The following is a 17,838-nucleotide window of genomic DNA, read 5'->3' on the forward strand; positions in this document are numbered from 1 at the left end:
TTATGCTCAGTATGTAATTAACTATAAGTCTTATGATGCCCACAATCATTTCCTCATTGCTCGATATGAGGCTTATGATGCCCACAATCACTAAAAAAAATGATGTTACAACATTAAATTAAACAATAAATTTAATAATATGCTTTCATGGCATTAGCTTATGCAGGCTAAGCATTATAAAAAGACAACAAAACAACACAATAATATTGCCACAATGAATTTTCAATCTCTCTACAAAATATTGGCATAACTTCAACGTAAAAGCCTCACAACTAGCTGAAATTATAAATAAAAAATGTGGCAATATTAAATTAGACAATAATTTTGATGATATGCTTTCAAAGCATTAGCTTATGCAGGCGAAGCATTATAACAAAAATAACAAAACAGCACAAGAAGATTGCCACATTGAATTTTCAATCTCTACAAAATAGTGGTACATAAAGCCTCACGGCTAGCTGAAATTAAAAATTTGGATATTCCACTCCTATAGACAACAGAACAAAATTTATGAGAAAAGAAAGACCATATGAAAGAAATTCAATAACGACATTTCGATTCATGGACTTTGAATCATGATAAAAAAATCTTCAATTTGTCCATAAACTAACATGATAACTATCATCATCATCCAAGTGCCCAATCAATCCCTTGCATATTTAGCATATCATTCAGGAATTATCCAACTCATCAAAACTAGAGTTTGATCTTACAGAATATTCGGCTACAAGCTTTGCAAACATAGATGACTTATTCTCTAGCAGTCTAGTCGGTGAGTCATGTTCAATGATTAAACCTGTGAAGTATAAGACATCCGCCCATTAACTTTCTATACAAAAGTTAAATGATGCAAAAGATACAAAAAAAGGGTATAAAAGAAAGAAGACCGACCATCATCAAGAAGAAGAACAATGTCACTATCAAGGACTGATGTTATCCTATGTGCTACTGTGATGACAGTTGAATCAGAAAATTGTTGCCTCAATGTTTTCTGAATTAGATTATCAGTTGCAGTGTCAACTGAAGCTGTTGCTTCATCGAGTACCAATACCTTGCTTCTTTTGAGAATTACTCTTCCAAGACAAACCAATTGACGTTGACCCACACTCCAATTTTCACCATTTTCAGTCACTGTAAGCAGATTTTGTTTACCAAAATATCATGTGTTACAAATGTGAAATATAAGGTTCTTAAGCTAGGTGCTAGTTATGAATTACCACCACACATCAAATGTCATTACTAGCATAAAAGCTTTACTCATATTTTCACTTATGATATTAGACTATTTTCTGCTTCATGTGCATTTAAACACCATCGAAAAATAACAAAAAAGTCAATTGGATAAAAAAGGAAGATTTACGTACATACCACTCAATTCCTATGTATTTACTTATCTAACACATAAACTTAAATTTTTACATACATGCCACTTTGCCTATGCATCAAAATTTGTATTTCACCTTTTAAAAGTTAAAATGGTGGCATTTTTTATGTGAAATAAAAGATTTGGGTGGTATAAATATGAAAAATAAAGTTTAGACGTTAGATATGTGAATACAAAAGAATTGGTTGGTATGTATGTAAATGCCTGAACATAAAACATTGTTTTAAATGACAAAATTCATGAACGAAGCCTTACCTATTGAATCTAATTTATTTTCTTTCTTACGAACTTCATCACCAAGTTGGCAACAATCCAATGCCTATTAAATAAAAAATAAAAAAAAGCAACAGAAGATGTTATAAATGATAAAAAATATGTCTTCAAGAAAGTTTGAGAAATTAACATTCAGAAATTGAAAGCACCTCCCAGATTTGCTCATCTGTGTGCTCTTCAAGTGGATCAAGATTGCTACGCACGGTTCCCTCAAACATTGTAGGATCTTGTGGAATAATGCTCAACTTGGATCTCAAATCATGAAGTCCAATGGTTGAGATGTTGATGCCATCAATGATAATTTCACCAACCGTAGGATCTATGATGCGGAAGAGTGTTTGAATTAAGGTAGATTTGCCACTACCAGTTCTCCCAACAATGCCGGTTTTCAAGCCTCCAGGGAAATTGCATGTGAGGCCTTTTAAAACGAATGGCAGATGCGGTGCATAGCGGACCTATATTGAAATTAGTTGGAATTAAAGGAGGTTTTATTCAAAATTGATAAATAAATTATATTGGAAAAACTTTTGAATAACAAAAATAATGTACAAGTGTTGCTAAAATAGGAACGAACCAGCATTAATTACAATTTCTTACAAAAAAATAACAATAAGTTTAACTGATAAAGTGGATTTAACATAACTCCTACAAAATATGAATTTATAGTGTCAAACCCTAAATGTTTTTCATATGACTATTATGATGCAGATAATAATGATCACAAAGATGATTAGAATAAGAAAGAAAATGACTTCTCCAAAGCCCCAAAATAATTATCTACAAATTTCCTTAATTGTCTAATTCATTGTTTTATTTGCCTAGCTAAGCAAGACTTATGAAATGCTAATGAAAAAAACAAGGATTTTATTCTTGTTAATCTCACAAGTTGATTTTAAGGCAATCCCTAACTAGATTGGCCATAAGACAGGAGAAAAAACAAAGATTTTATTCTTGCTGATCTTACAAGTTAATTTTAAGACAATCCATAACCATATTTAGTGTAGAAAGAATTTGTAGAAAAAGGGTTAAAAATCAAATATTTGGATGATTTCAAATAAATAAACTAAGATAATGAGGAAGGTAGCAAAAATATATCCCCAAGCGAAAATTAACCATATCCTATATCCCTTAAAAATATTATTTTGGTGAATCAGACACATTTTGCATTTCTTACAGGGACACTTGTACAATCCTGAATTAGAATTTTGTCATAGATTTAGAAAGTAAGTTCATAGAAGAAAAACATTCATGCCTAACGGAAAGTTAAAGCAAGCAAATTCATACATCTTGGGAACTTATATGTGCTATGTAAGATCGACAACTTTGCCTCTACCTATTCTCTTTTTCTTTCAACTTTAACATAATAAATTTACTAAAGATTGGCAGATATCTAATAGTCTATGAATAATAGAGGCACAAGGGTTGAAAATATGAAAAGAACATTTTCCCCAAGAAAGGAGAAAATTAACTTAGAAGGAGCTTCACCAATTGAAAATCCTCACACATCAACACAATTATAGCTAATGTAGTTTATAGTATCCAAGGCCAAACATTGTAGGTTACCTGCATGTTGTTGAAATATTAAGAGAATAATTATAATTCTTCCTATTTTTGCTTCTAATCATGATGGTAATCTACCTTTATCATTCTAATTGAAAACAAATTTATATGTCAACATTTCATAAAATATTACATAAGTAACATTACATATCAAATCACATACCTTTAAAAACTATAAAAAGAACATTGAACGGTATTTCATTAAATATTATTACTCTCATTAGAAACTTCTAGTAAATTTTCATTTATGTTAACCATATGTCATTGACAGGTTCAATTCATCTTTTCTAACAAGTATAATGCGGCAGAAACTGAAATGAAAGCACAATGCGATTGTTGCAGTTTTTGAACTGTTATAAGGTCATATGGGAGATGTGTCAGCCTTTGCTCATACAAAATAAATTCCATAGAACATTTAAAAAAGGTTTTCACCTCTAAATATATATTTATACGTAGAGTACCTAAATTTTTCATTTTTATCTGTTTGCTAAGACAATCCTTAGGGTAGAATTCATGATTAATTGTATTTCTTCCTTTCTATTTCCTTCTTAACCCAATATTTAATTTACATATTATATCCTGCAATTTATAATGAATACTACTTCTCAAGTCTCCTCTGACATGTAGAAAACTTATTTTGATTGAAATAAATTTTATAGATTTCAATTCCACCCTTTGTATTAGCCTTTTTTTTTTGTTTGCACCATCACAAACATAATTTACAATGGCTAAGCCATCAACTACACTATTTAATTGAGATGACTCAAATTAAATTTTATCTTCTTTTATGATATCATGTGAAATGTCGGCTTTCCTTTTAATAATTTTTGTAAATCTAACTTCTCTATTAATTTAAGCTCGCACACATAAAACAACAAGCTAAATAAATCATTACTTTTTGGTCTCAAAAAGATTCTTTCTTTTGCATTTTCTAGGAAAGACGGATGTTTGGTGAATTTTTGGCACATAAACATCTAGGACTATTCTATTCTTACTCCTTGGCCATTTGTTTTAAATCAGTAGATATTCAATGAAAATGGTCCACCTTAGTAAATGATAAATCTTCAAAGTTTACTCAAGATTTAACTTAATAACATCATAATCATCATCAAAATCATCATGAAACTTATCTCAATTCATCTTTATTGAATGTGGCATAAGGAAGCTATTTGGTGCAAATACATTTGGCCATTACCATAAGCAAAATTATGCAGAGGATTACCTGCAGGTCATGAAGTTCCAAATCTCCTTTTGATGGCCAGTTACCATCAGGCCTGTTAGTTTCTATAACAAGAGGAGGCTCACTAGAAATGTTTGTATACTGAAATATCCTCTCCACTGCAATTATTTTGTTTTCAAGGCTACATAGGGTCCATATGACCCATGCCTGCAGCGTATTCAGGGTAAGACCATATGTCACGGCAAGGCCAGCAAGTCCTGGCATGTACAAAAAATGTTAAAAAGTTTTTTATCATATCTCGGTTGCTTGATTTAGTTCAAAAAGATAAACAATATATTTCTGCAAACAAAGAATTACCGGGATCAATTACCCCTTTTGGCAAGCAAATCAAGAATACCAAACAAAATGCAAAAACAATGGTTGACAACAACTCCAAATGAAAGGAAAGCCACTGCATAGCACTGTTTATATGAAACCGTGACCGATTGCACTCATCCAAACGCTGTGAATTAGTGTTTATAAATCTCGATTCTTCACCGAAACTTCTAATGGTTGTTGATCCGGATAATGATTCTGAAAAATGCTGTATAATTGGAGCTTTAAATAGTTTAAATAGCCCCACCAACCTCCCACCAACCTTGCCAGTTCTCGTGCTGTATCAATGTAATATTGCTGAAGCAGAAAAAAGAAAATGAATGTCATGCTCATCCCCCTCTAGTACAAACAACTTGAAGGTGCATTTACGTACACACCATCCTATTCTTATATATTTAGATATATAACACAATTTCCTATTTGCATATATACCACTCAACTTTTTTACATCGCATCCAAAATACCACTATTACTAACTTTTAATGCCAAAACACACCTTCTCATACATAATTTTTTAACACCAATATGTTATAAATATAAATATCGAACTTTAATAGGTGTTAGATATGGAACATGTAAGAAACGTAAGGTATGCATGTATATTTCCCAAAGAAAAAAAAATGCATTGTTTATGTTAATCCACTCAAATGGCTAAATAAACTTCGGAAGTAAATATGAGTTCTAATTTTGGTAATACCTGATACCAGAAGCTTAATCCAACCACTGGAATAAAGATGATGAAAACCTGCCACGCAACTTGTGACATGACTAGAATAATTCCAATAAATTGTATGATTGCGAATGCAAATCCGGCAATTTGGTTTGGTATGCTTGTATCTACATCACTCTGATCGCTTGAAGCCTGCGTCAACAATTTTTTTTTATATAAATTTGCATCTAATTCAATGAAATATTTTCAACAAATTTAAGTTTGCTTGGGTGTTTACAGACCCTGTTTAAAATACGACCACTGGGAGTGGAATCAAAGAAGGACATTGGAGCACGAAAAATGCTGAAATGCATCTCATTGAACAGTATTGTAGCAGTTTTGAGTCCAGCCGTAGCAAGTAGCAAAGCTCTGATAAGAATGCAGATAGAACTCCCAATGGCTAATGCAATATAGATATAGATAAGAGTAAGCACAGTAACTGGAGCTTCCACATCTCTGGATGGCGGAGCAGCCCAAGCCATCCAGTAATTACTAGCTATCTGTAGAACTTGAAAGAGCATCTGGGCACAAAGTATCAGTGGCACTAAAGCACCTTTATATGCTTTTGTGATATACTTCCAGTAAACCCAAAACCCAACTCTTCCTTTCTCCCTTTCTTCTTCTTGCACAAGCTGGCCTTTTTGAATCTCTGTTTCATCAGCTTTAGAGTTAGGTGCATCTTTCTTAGCTTCATCAAGAGTCTGCTCGCTACTTTTACTATTAGCTGAACTGTCATCTTCAATATTGCTGGAATTATCTTTAGCAAGTTCCATATTGACAAGAACAGATAGAGCTTCTTTATGAGCGCCTACTAATTCCATTAAGTTCCTTCCAGAAGTGATAATGTCATTGTATTTACCCATTTCCGTTATCATTCCATCTTTCATTACCTAACAAGAAAGTTTCATTCTATTCAATATTTGCATCCAAAGTTAGAATGGATGAGTTATGGAACTCACCAATATAAGATCAGCAGTAGGCAAAAATTCAACTTGGTGGGTGACATAGACTATGGTTTTAGAAGCCAAAACCCCAAGCAAGCATTCCTGTTATTAAAGTATGGTTGTCAATGGCTTTAATCATTTGATGATAAAATATTATAGAGAATTACAGATGAACTTACAAAATTATAATTCGGACTAGTACATTACATGAATTTGAGTATTAGATAGGATAAAAGTCATATATTGCTAAGATGAGTGTGACCAAATTGAGATTGCGTGGGGGCAAGGCAACATCTATAAATTGAATAAAGATTATATTAGAGAGAGCACAGGTGCAATGTCTATTGAATGCAATGTAGAAAAATAGATTTATATAGATTGAAATTTATAAGAAATGCAGAAAATGCGCTATTAGACAAGTGGAGGATATTAGTGTCAAAATATTAGAAAGAAAAAGATGTTGGCCTAATAATATGGATAGAAGTTATTTGCATAGAATATGTTAAATGCCTCCTGTAAAACCTATATGGAAAAGAATTGAAAAAGAGAATTCATAAAAATGGCCCCAAAGAGTTGGGATTAAGCCAATGATGAGGACGGCCACAATGATGATGATGATGTTGTTGTTACAAGTGTTTTAAAATATACAAGTCCCGTTTAACATAAAACTAGTAAAGCATAGAAAATAAATTACTTATACTATGTATATGGATATGACAATTTTAGAGCTTTACCAGTCATAATAAATGAATAGTTCTTCAGCATCAATCCAAGAAACTAGAAAGCATAAACACTAAATTGGCTGCTTAGGTAAAGACATGGAAGTAATGTTTAGAAGGCACGTACCTTAAAAAGATGAGAGCCAGTATGGGCATCAACAGCACTAAATGGATCATCAAACAAAAAGATATCAGCATCTTGGTATAAGGCTCGTGCAATTTGAACTCTTTGCTTCTGTCCCCCACTCAGATTGATGCCTCTTTCCCCAATAATTGTTTGGTCACCAAAAGGAAGAATCTCTAAATCCTTCTTCAATGAGCACGCTTCCAGAACATTGTTATACTTTTCTGAGTCCATCTCCTTACCAAAAAGTATATTGTCTTGAATCTTTCCACTCTGTATCCATGGTGATTGTGCGACATAAGCTGTCGACCCACACAATTTCACTGTTCCAGCTATTTTAGGAACTTCACCTAAGATACAAGCAAGCAAACTGGACTTCCCAGAGCCAACAGTTCCACAAACTGCTACTCTCATACCATCAAGTATTTTAAAATTTAAATCTTTTAGGGTGGGAGACTCAGATGAAAGGTCCCATGAGAACATTCCGTTGCTCACTTCGATTGCAACATTAGAAATTTCTCTAGGAAGCCTTTCAACAATATTCTTTTGTAAGTCCTCAAGATGAAGAAATGATGTTATCCTATCTAATGAAACTTTAGTTTGAACAACCATAGAGATGGTATCAGGAAGATTGTAAATTGGTTCCTGCAACACTCTAAATGTTGCAAGTGCTGATAGAACCTTTCCTGACTCTAAAGGTATCCCCATAAGCACACAAGCTCCAAAAGTGACCACAGCTACAAAAGAAGGTGTACCCCAAAACACAAAAGTAGTCATTGCAGATGTGTAAACATATTTCTTCAACCAATTTGTCTCATTTTTTCTCAATTCAGCTATCTTTGCCAAGAACTTCATCTCCCAGCCTTGAAGCTTGAGAATCCTCATATTTCTTAAGATTTCTGAAGTGGATTTCATTCTTACATCTTTTGCTTCCATCACCTTTTCTTGGTACTTTTCTTGCATTTTACCCAAGGGAAAATTTGCTAACATAACAACAAAAGTAGCAGCTAATGCAGCTAAGCAGCTAGTGAAGCAAGGCCCAGCCTAGCATACAAGACAAACAGAGCCAAAGCTACTTGAACTGGGATCATCCACAGATCATGTAAGTACCAAGCAATCATTGCAACTCTATCAGCATCAACGCTCATGATATTGATGATCTCCCCACTGGTACGACCTTGCCTTGCATTGCTTGACAGGTTAAGACCCTTTCGATAGATAATTGATACCAGAAAAGACCTGACTCTCATGCCAATTTGTTGTAATCTAAAGTACCAATGCCTCTCTGTAAGGCATTCAAATATTTTTGCGATTATGAATGTCATTACTAAAACATAACCTTCATTAGCAAATGCCTGGTAACCGTTAAGAAACTGAACAAAGTAATCAATAAGATAGGGACCAACATAGGAAGCAACTGTATAAAGAAGCGCATATATGGATGTAAGTAAGACAAGTCTCCAAGAAGATAAGATTAACGACTTTGCTAAATTGAAAGAAGTTAGATGAGCAGTCCCACTGTTATTGTCATCACCACTAGTTGCTTTGCAAGCTTCAAGTTTGCCTTTAAAAATAGGTAGAAATCCATCAACACATCAACACTATCTCTGTGGTCCAGCTGTGGTACATCTTTAAGGCCTAAAGTCTTCTTATTACCAACAGCAAATAATGGATTCATCCAAGAGAAGGTGAGGATGCTAAGAAAACTAGCATTTGTGTACAAAGAGACATTACCAATACCACCATCACTCTCACTTGATTCACCATTAGGACTAATTACCCCACCATTCAGGAGAGATTCTTGGAGATGATTACTCCCATCTTCAACCCTCTTTCCAAACAACCCAGTATAATTAAGAATGAGAGCAGATATAAGAGACCCAAAATCCAATAACCACATATGGGTTCCCATGATCCCAAGCTTGCCATAATAGAAAAAATCCAAGGCAATGGATGCGAAGGAAATGAGCAAGTAGACACCCCACCATATCTTAAGAACAGCAGGGAACTTATTCTCGCCACATGGAAGGAAAGAGAAGTGCAAGTAAGCCGCAATGGCAAGCCATGTGATTGCTCTAACGCCCAAATCCAATTGGGTGGCATGTTCTTTAACAAAGGCCCCTTTGCCATCACCATTCCAGAAGACATCATAGATGCACAGGAGGATATAAAACAAGCATAGCATCAAGCAAGTTGAGACCGTGACTTTGTAATACAAAAATCTATCTCCTTTTGACCTATCTATACTCAAACCTCCACCACTAGACCGCCTACATAACCAGAGCAAAGACAAGGCAACCAAAAACAAAATGTGGCAGGAAGCAGAGAACAAATGAAGAAAACAAGGTTCTACGAAGAATCCATCGCTTTGATTCAGAAGGGAGGCTCGCATATCGTGAGCTACATCCTGCACAAACTCCATCTTTCCTTTCACTATCGTCCAGTTGCTGAAAAGAAAATTCAATCTTCAAAATCTTGGCTTCATGAGCCGAAGGAGAGTATTGAGGTTATATATTCTATAAGCCAAAATGAGGTGAAACAAAATGAGGCTCCTCGATCATGTTTGCAAGTTTGTCGTTTTCAGGTTGAGAGCAACCAAGTTGGTCATATTTTAAATTAAATTAGCCATGTCGTTCAGCATGGTGCCCAGATTCGATTGGGAAGAGGCGATGGCCGGCGGGAAAATCAGGCGGGTTCGATTTGTCCTTCATGTGTTATTTTGGCGCTTCCTCTGGCCCGCGGTTTTTAGGTTAAAATGGGGCCAAGTATGATTGCTTCTCTGAATTGAATCAATGATTTTTTTGTAGGGGTTCATTTTGTTGACTGAAGCGGGACAAGAACTATTTACAGGTAATGTTGAGTTCAGTGAATAAAACTTAAAAAAGGGAGGAAAAGAGTGCTGAACTCTAAACCATAAAACCCTAATGAACAGTTGGATCATGCAATATTTATTTATGAAATGAGCCCCTATTTATCGAATAAAGATTTTAAGATTATATTGCGTCCCCTTAGTAAAGTGGGTACAGTAGAGAATATTTTGAGTAATACATAATTATATGACCGGGAGCTTAAAATGTCTTATGACTGTATCCTGATCCGGACAGCTATGCACGGGGAGTCTAAGGGAATGACCTGTCCAGCCATGACCTAGGCGGCTATAGCTGAGGGGTTGACCAGGACATGTCGGCCGACTATCTAAGATCTGGGTGGTTTTTATCCTCCGCCCGGCCTGGTTGAAGAATACCGATAGATTTGTTCTTGCCACGTTAATATTGGTGGCTCTTCGAGAGAATAGTCTAGTTCTGCCCACTACAAGATTTTTTTCTATCGCCCAGCAGAAGCTAGGCGGGTAAAAATGAGCCCTCGAACTGCACCTGGTGGGGCTGAACTGTCATGTCATATTCTTTGTCAACTGTAAGATTTCTTTGAGACTCGTAGTAACACATTTTTTTTATGAATAGGTAACATTTAATTAATTAAAATTTATTATTTGATTGAATGTAATTAAAATTTAATATAAATTTAACTCTATGGATTTTCAAGACCACCAAAAAATTTTATTTTATTTTATACCTAAAATAAGTGAAAAGTAAATGACTATTTTTAAATTTGTTGGCTATCCACAAATAAAGGCTTTGAAATTAAAATCGAAATTAATTTGTGAGGTAAATTCAACCATAATCTAACTTAAAATGATTATGGGATCTAGTACAATTAAGCAAAATGTGAGAATAGGGTATTATCTATGAAGCACTGACGAATACGAACAAAACATTGACACGATATAACATACAATATAATTGAAAAAAATTGGACATGACACGTATTTATATTTACATATTTTTTGAAGAGTCACATAATTATGTTTTTCACATTATTCGTGAGAGAGATTTCATGCATGTTGTCCTAAATATTTAATTACTTTTCTAAAATTTATGCAGATATCACAGTATGGACTATGAGTTTAATGCAATCATCAACTTCTAAGGGCACCCAATTTTTAAAAGAATATTGTCACTGCAAATTGCAACTTACGATGTTTACAACTCATATGACAATAACGGGAGAAAATTTTACAAATGTCCTAGAATTCTGACAGAACGAGATTGAGAGCATTTCAAATGGATTGACGAAATGGATGATGCAACTTCTGACAAAGAATATGTTGACATAAAATATGTTGAGGATTTAGCTAAGAAAGTTATGAGAAATTAGCTAAGATAAATTATGAGGAATTAAGAGTTTGATGGCATCCCATCTTTTAACTGTTAAGTTTATTTTGCCTGTATTTATGTATCTTATGTTGTCAATGTATTAAAAACTATAGATGTAAAAGTTTGAAGCTGTAAAAGTAATGTGATGTTGTGTCAATTGTAAAAGTAATGTTTTGAGTTTAATCTAATGACAATCTTGAGATATTTTGTTGCCCATTCTCTATGTAATTTAATTTGAGCTCATTTTTTGGGTAACTCTGCTATAATGTGTTTTTTTTTGTAATTGAGAATTACTTCCCCTCTTCTATTTCTCCTCTTGATTTTACTTGCAATAACATGGCTTTGCTCCTTATTTATTTCATATATTACTTTATTTGCAATCATTTTTTCATAATTATGTTTATCACAACTAATTTCTTAAAATGTTAATTTTAGCATGCTTAAAAAATCATTTGTTTGAACAAAATATGACTGTATGTAAAAATCAAAGTTTAGGTGCTAGCCTATAGATTTTCTAGTACACCTACTTAAAATATGCAATATAAAAGGCTACATAAGTAAGGTTTGAGAGCATTTGAGGGGCACCTTGTCTCAGATGCATCATGATGTCAGATCACCTCCATTGGATATGTTCTTTGCTACCAGTTCCCAAGGGTAATCTACCTAATTGCCTCTGTCATTTTTAAATGTGCAACCTTATTCCAAGCTAAATCACTCTATGCATATAGATGAAACATGAGTCATTGTTGCATAAAGAAAATACCAGGATTTGCTCTCTTTTAACAATCGATGTAATTCATGAATAACATTTTTATCACGTATGGATTCTATTTATACTCGTAATGATTTATTTTCTTTAAATTGTTGCTTTAAATTTGAATCTAGCATGCATGCAGATGATACATAAATAATGAAATAAAGATGTTGTGGAAGCTAGATTAAATAAAAACTAAGTTGTCAACTGTCCCAATTTCTCTTGACGCCATTATTGTGAATCTTTAACATGCATACCCCACAATATGATGATGGCTAATTCTAATAAAATATTAATGTTATTTTGACCCCCAATTAATGAACTAAGGTAAAAGGGCAATTTTGTAATGTAACATCGCTCACCTACCACATCTCACCTACCGCCCACCTACCTTTCACCTACCACTCTCTTGCTTCTATGAATAGAGAGGGTGTGAGGTCTAGGAGAGCAAGGGAAGAGATCTTTAGCTACCACAAAGGAGGAGAGAATAGCTAGAGAGCTAGAGAGGAGGAGAGCATCTTGAGGTCTTGTATCAAGGTGTCGCTTGAGAGGGAGGCCATAGAAGGAAGATGAGGGCTCATCTCTATGTATAAGCTATGTATTCTCCATTTCTTTTGCCTTAGTGAACTATTTGATTGATTCCCTCCCGTGGAAGTAGATTCAGTTGGATCGAACCACGTAATGTTTGGTTCTTTACGTTTCATTTTTTATGCCAGGAAGTACATATCTCACAACAGTTAATATTCTCTACATCTCTATCCTACTATAGTTTTGCTTTCCTTATCTTCCTTACCCTGTTATATGGAGAGCTTCTTCCACATGTGGGCAGAGATTCAATGTAAGCCCCACAACATCAGAAAAGTCTCTACCATAGGCAATGAGAGTTAAATCCACAACAACAGGGTAAGTAAAATCCACAACACATTAGGCATAGAGTTTCGTTACAGACAAATAGGCAGTGCGAGTAAAATCCACAACAACACAATAAGTATAGAGTTTGATTACAGGCAAATAGGTAGCTCAACACAACTACCTAAAGAGCTGCACTTTTCTCACCCTGCCGACAGAATAAACCTATCATAAACACTCAAAAGTTTGATATTTGCAATTAAAACACTTTGGTAAACTCCATGAAATTAACCAACATGCAACAGGCTAATATATTTTGTTTTCCAACAACAAAAGAGATCTCAAAAAACCAACAGAAGTATGATTTCATATAATTGCATTTCATTTTGGAGATGGACCCAAATAAAACATCAAAAGCAAAAGTCCTTGCATTCCGGCCTAACCAATGATTATTACTCATTTTCATTGTCATTGTCATCACCCCTATAAGAAATATTATTTGGAAATTCACATACATACCAGACAATTCTTATGTATATACATATCTAACACTTAAAAGTATGATATTTACATTTATAAGACTTTGGTAAATGCCCCATAATTAAGCTCCAAGCAACAAGCTCAACTATACTGCTTTTTCAGCAACAAAAGAGATCCCAACATATCAGCAGCAATATAATTTCCGTTGGCTGCATTCCATTTTGGTGATGGAAGCAAATAAAATATCAACAACAAAACCCCTCGGCATTCTAGCCTAACCAATGACTACCCTTTTTCATTGTCATCAGCTCTGCCAGAAAAAAATATTTGGAAATTTACATACATACCACACAATTCTTATGTATATATATATAACTAACAATTAAAAGTATGGTATTTGCATTTATAACACTTTGGTAATTTCCCAAAAAACTAGCTGCATTTAACTGACTCAGCTACATTGTTTTCCAACGACAAAAGAGATCCCAACATATCGACATGAATATAATTTCCTTTAACTGAATTTCATTTTGAAGATGGAAAGCAAATAAAATATCAACAGCTCAGATATATGTTGTTTTCCAACAACAAAAGAGATTCCAACAAATCATTAGTGTAAATAATTTCAAATCACTTAAATTAGAAAATTATATCACCGCAGTCGAACATAAATTTTGATACATTTGGAATTAGATATTATCAAGATTCTTATGTAATATATGTTCCTGGGATTTTTCGAATCAACTCGGCTTATAAGGCGGGCACCCATCGGTAATTATCATCCAGTGATAAAAAAAATATTGTTGTGAGCTTCCTCATGTGACCTCCATAACTTCATGTATGGTAGTGATAAGTCAAACATATTCTTTAATGTATATTTGATATTAGCAATGTCGAGATTCTTCCAAGAAACAGCTTCAATCTGTTGCGCCACCAAGATAAAGTTGCCACTTTGTTACATGGCCTATGCACCCCAGGGCATAAGCGAGTTTCATGTAATTTTGTCATTTCAAACGATTGCCCATCAGCTGTAGCTGAAGTTCGCACTCTGCAAGGGCATCCTATAAGTGAACATATGGCTATAACTTGATGTTTGTTACAAGATTGAATTTTACACTCCAAAATTATTCTTAATGGCATAATATCGGAGAGCATTTTTTAAGGCAATAGAATCTATAAAACCAACACCAATCACAAAATCTTTAGGATCTCCAAAATTATCATTGTCAATGCTAGAAGCTGAAACTACATTTAACATCCATTTGTCATTCGCTTGGAACTACATCTCATGAGAGCATAATCTCTTCCACACTCTCTTGAGTTATAACCACAATCTTAACATGACTTCTCCCCTTTGAACTTGCACTTATTGCAAGAACATCAATATCACTTGCAAGTAAGTTGTAATATTTTGGTGTAACCCCAATAATATGATAATATAATTTGAACTGGTGCCCGCCTAGCCAATCACAAATCTTTTTAATCTCTTCTTCTAATGAATGAAGACTAAATGTATTTTCTTGAATCTTCATAGTTCTTTGTTTGCCCGCATTATGCTTTTTCCTCTCTTGATTTTTGACATGGGTTCAATATCCACAAATTTAAAAGTTATAAGTAAATGTTCATTTACATCAGGTTCCATATCCAAAATTTGAAATGATGGCCACTGGATTGCAATAAGAAAAAAATCTTGGTTAGATAAACTAATAACATATTTAAATAATCTATCTTTGGGCAAAAAAATAATTTTGTGAAAAACTACCTTATTCCCTCCATGTCCGTATCCATGCTCCATGCTCCATATCCATATCCACAAGTTACAAAAGTAATGAAATCTCGTCAGCAATCTTAGGAGATAATTTAACTGCAAAAGAATTTTCATATCATCATTAATTACAATAATTTTAGTTAGTATTTTGCGTGACAGTCTATTTAATAAATTTCATTAAATATAGAGTTATTACATCAAAAGTTAATATGTGACGACTTTATCCCAAATTTGACATAAACCCGCAACAATCAACAACTATAGAATCAATATTTGACATAAAATATATAGGTCATATAATGATATGAGCAAAATCGTTGAGCTTTCTGCTACAATCCTGCGGAATAAGCCAGAATAACAAGAAGCACACAACTAATTAACATCATAAATCCAAACCAACTAAAATAAAATTTCAATCAAGCTTGGTCACATTCAACATAGAATTATACATGGTGGGAGTCTTTAGAGCTTACTTTGAGAAAGACATTAAAAAAGGTTGTGAGGGAGTTTTCTAAAAATACAAATAAAAAACAACTCATTTGCATAAGCACATATGGTACTCAAGAATTGTCTGATTATATTTTAGTGGCATATACATACATACCTCCTATTCCTATATATGTACATATCTAACGCCTAATTTATGGGTTAGATATGTAATTATAAGAATTGAGTGGTATGTATGTAAATCTTCCCACATTGACAGGTATGACTGTAAAAGTGTAGTTACTTTCTCTGAAAGGCAGATCTTCAAATGGTAAATAGCAGACTATTTAGTGGAATTAACAACAACATTTGATGCTTTGCTTACCTCGTCCTCATCAGACTGACATAGTGATGGTAGCACACAAATGCTATACAACTCTATTAACTTGGTCGTAGCTGAGCTTCCAAGGAAGTGAACTTTTGTTCATTGGTAATCGATGTTCACGTATCAAATATTTTTGATAAAATTTTGATTCATCCCATAGTTTTGACATGTAAATAGAAATGAAATTTTATAATACATAAATGATGGATAAATAAAAAATGGAGATCACATTAGGAACAATTATAATACTTCAATCAACATCCTCCTCTCATCATCAGCTTTATCTTTAATTATTTGTGGTCAGCTTTGTGAATCCTCATTTTCAATTTGTTTCTATATATATTTCTGTGATTAGTTATCTGTTTGTATAAATATTTTTGAACAATTTTAAAAATCAATGTAGAAGCTTGAAAAAAGAATATTGGTCATGATACATTTGTTAGAGAGAAATGGTGATAATAGTAGCCGAGAGCAATGGTCAGCTATAGAGATGTTGCTATAGAGAAGTTGTACAGGTTTACAAACAAAATGTGAGACAAGATGTTCTATTTTGTGGGTATTTACCAATGGTGCAAAAGTTCTGATATCAAAGTTAACCTAAATCATGATGTAAAACGCAATTTTATTACGGACATAAAACAAGGTTACAATGAAGACTCGAAATAATAAAAGACAATACACAAAGCAAAAGCACAAAATAAAAGATTACAAATAATGGTTGAACAAAGAAGACACAACAGCTTGATGAGGAGGGAGTCCGGTGATGGGGGAGGCTGGATTGGCAGATGCGGTGAAGGACGGAGAGGTGGGAATAATGTGGAAGAAGTTGGACAACAAATTGGTGATGACAACGCTCGAACCACGTCTGAAGAGGAGTAGGAATATTGTCAGAGACTGGATTGGCAGTTGAATTAATGTCGGAGAGGTGGGGCTACTGTGGAAGAAGTAGGACAGTAGGTTGGTGATAGTAACGACTAGATTGGGACCCAAATCGCTTAGAAATTTGAACCGGTGGTCTCACATGTGTGGTTTCAAATCCTCAACATTCAATTGAGTCAATTGAATCCAATATATTAAAATGCAAGATTGAGTTCCTATTAAGATTGGAGAATGTCTTAAGAAGACCCTTGGAATTTTAGGGGTTCTTACATCTTTGAAATAGCATACATATTCACACACATCGACACACACAAATACCACAATACATATCACATACAAACAAATACACATAAACACCACACATTCACATCACATGCATTCATAATCCACTTAATCGAAAATTCAATATAATTAAATCATATTACCCCTAATCAAAATTATAATTAAAATTTAAATTCCTCATATAAAAATATATAATAAAATAAACAAAATATAATAATACAACAACAACGACAACAAATCCTTAATCCCACTATGTGGGGTCAGCTACATGAATCTTTTTTTTTCCATTGCGTCCTTTTTAGTGTCATATTTTCATTTAGTTCTAGTAAATTAAGATCATGTTTAATACAATAAGCCCAAGTCTTCTCAGGTCTACCTCTGTCTTTCTTATCTTTCTTAACACAAGTCGAATCTACTCTCCTAATCGGATCATCAGATGGTCGACGTTTAATGTGACCAAACCATCTAAGACGACTTTCTCTAATTTTGTCTGTCACAGGAGCTACACCAACCCTATCACGAATATATTCATT

At 33.8% G+C, this 17,838-nt stretch overlaps 1 protein-coding gene across 1 annotated transcript; it reads right to left on the reverse strand.

Annotated features, from left to right (window-relative positions):
• Positions 1–580: 580 nt before the first annotated feature.
• LOC110032466 (ABC transporter C family member 3-like) lies at positions 581–9,739 on the reverse strand. Its single transcript, XM_020736110.1, is given in 13 exon segments — positions 581–796; positions 892–1,131; positions 1,640–1,703; positions 1,807–2,112; positions 4,440–4,654; positions 4,755–5,004; positions 5,007–5,069; positions 5,470–5,634; positions 5,724–6,371; positions 6,441–6,527; positions 7,272–8,288; positions 8,291–8,860; positions 8,863–9,739. Coding segments are annotated over 13 exon segments (4,578 nt in total). The 5' UTR covers positions 9,691–9,739; the 3' UTR covers positions 581–671.
• Between the last annotated feature and the right edge of the window lie 8,099 nt (positions 9,740–17,838).

The sequence above is a fragment of the Phalaenopsis equestris genome, unplaced genomic scaffold, assembly GCF_001263595.1.
Source record: "Phalaenopsis equestris unplaced genomic scaffold, ASM126359v1 Scaffold000949, whole genome shotgun sequence".
Classification (NCBI taxonomy): Eukaryota; Viridiplantae; Streptophyta; class Magnoliopsida; order Asparagales; family Orchidaceae; genus Phalaenopsis; species Phalaenopsis equestris.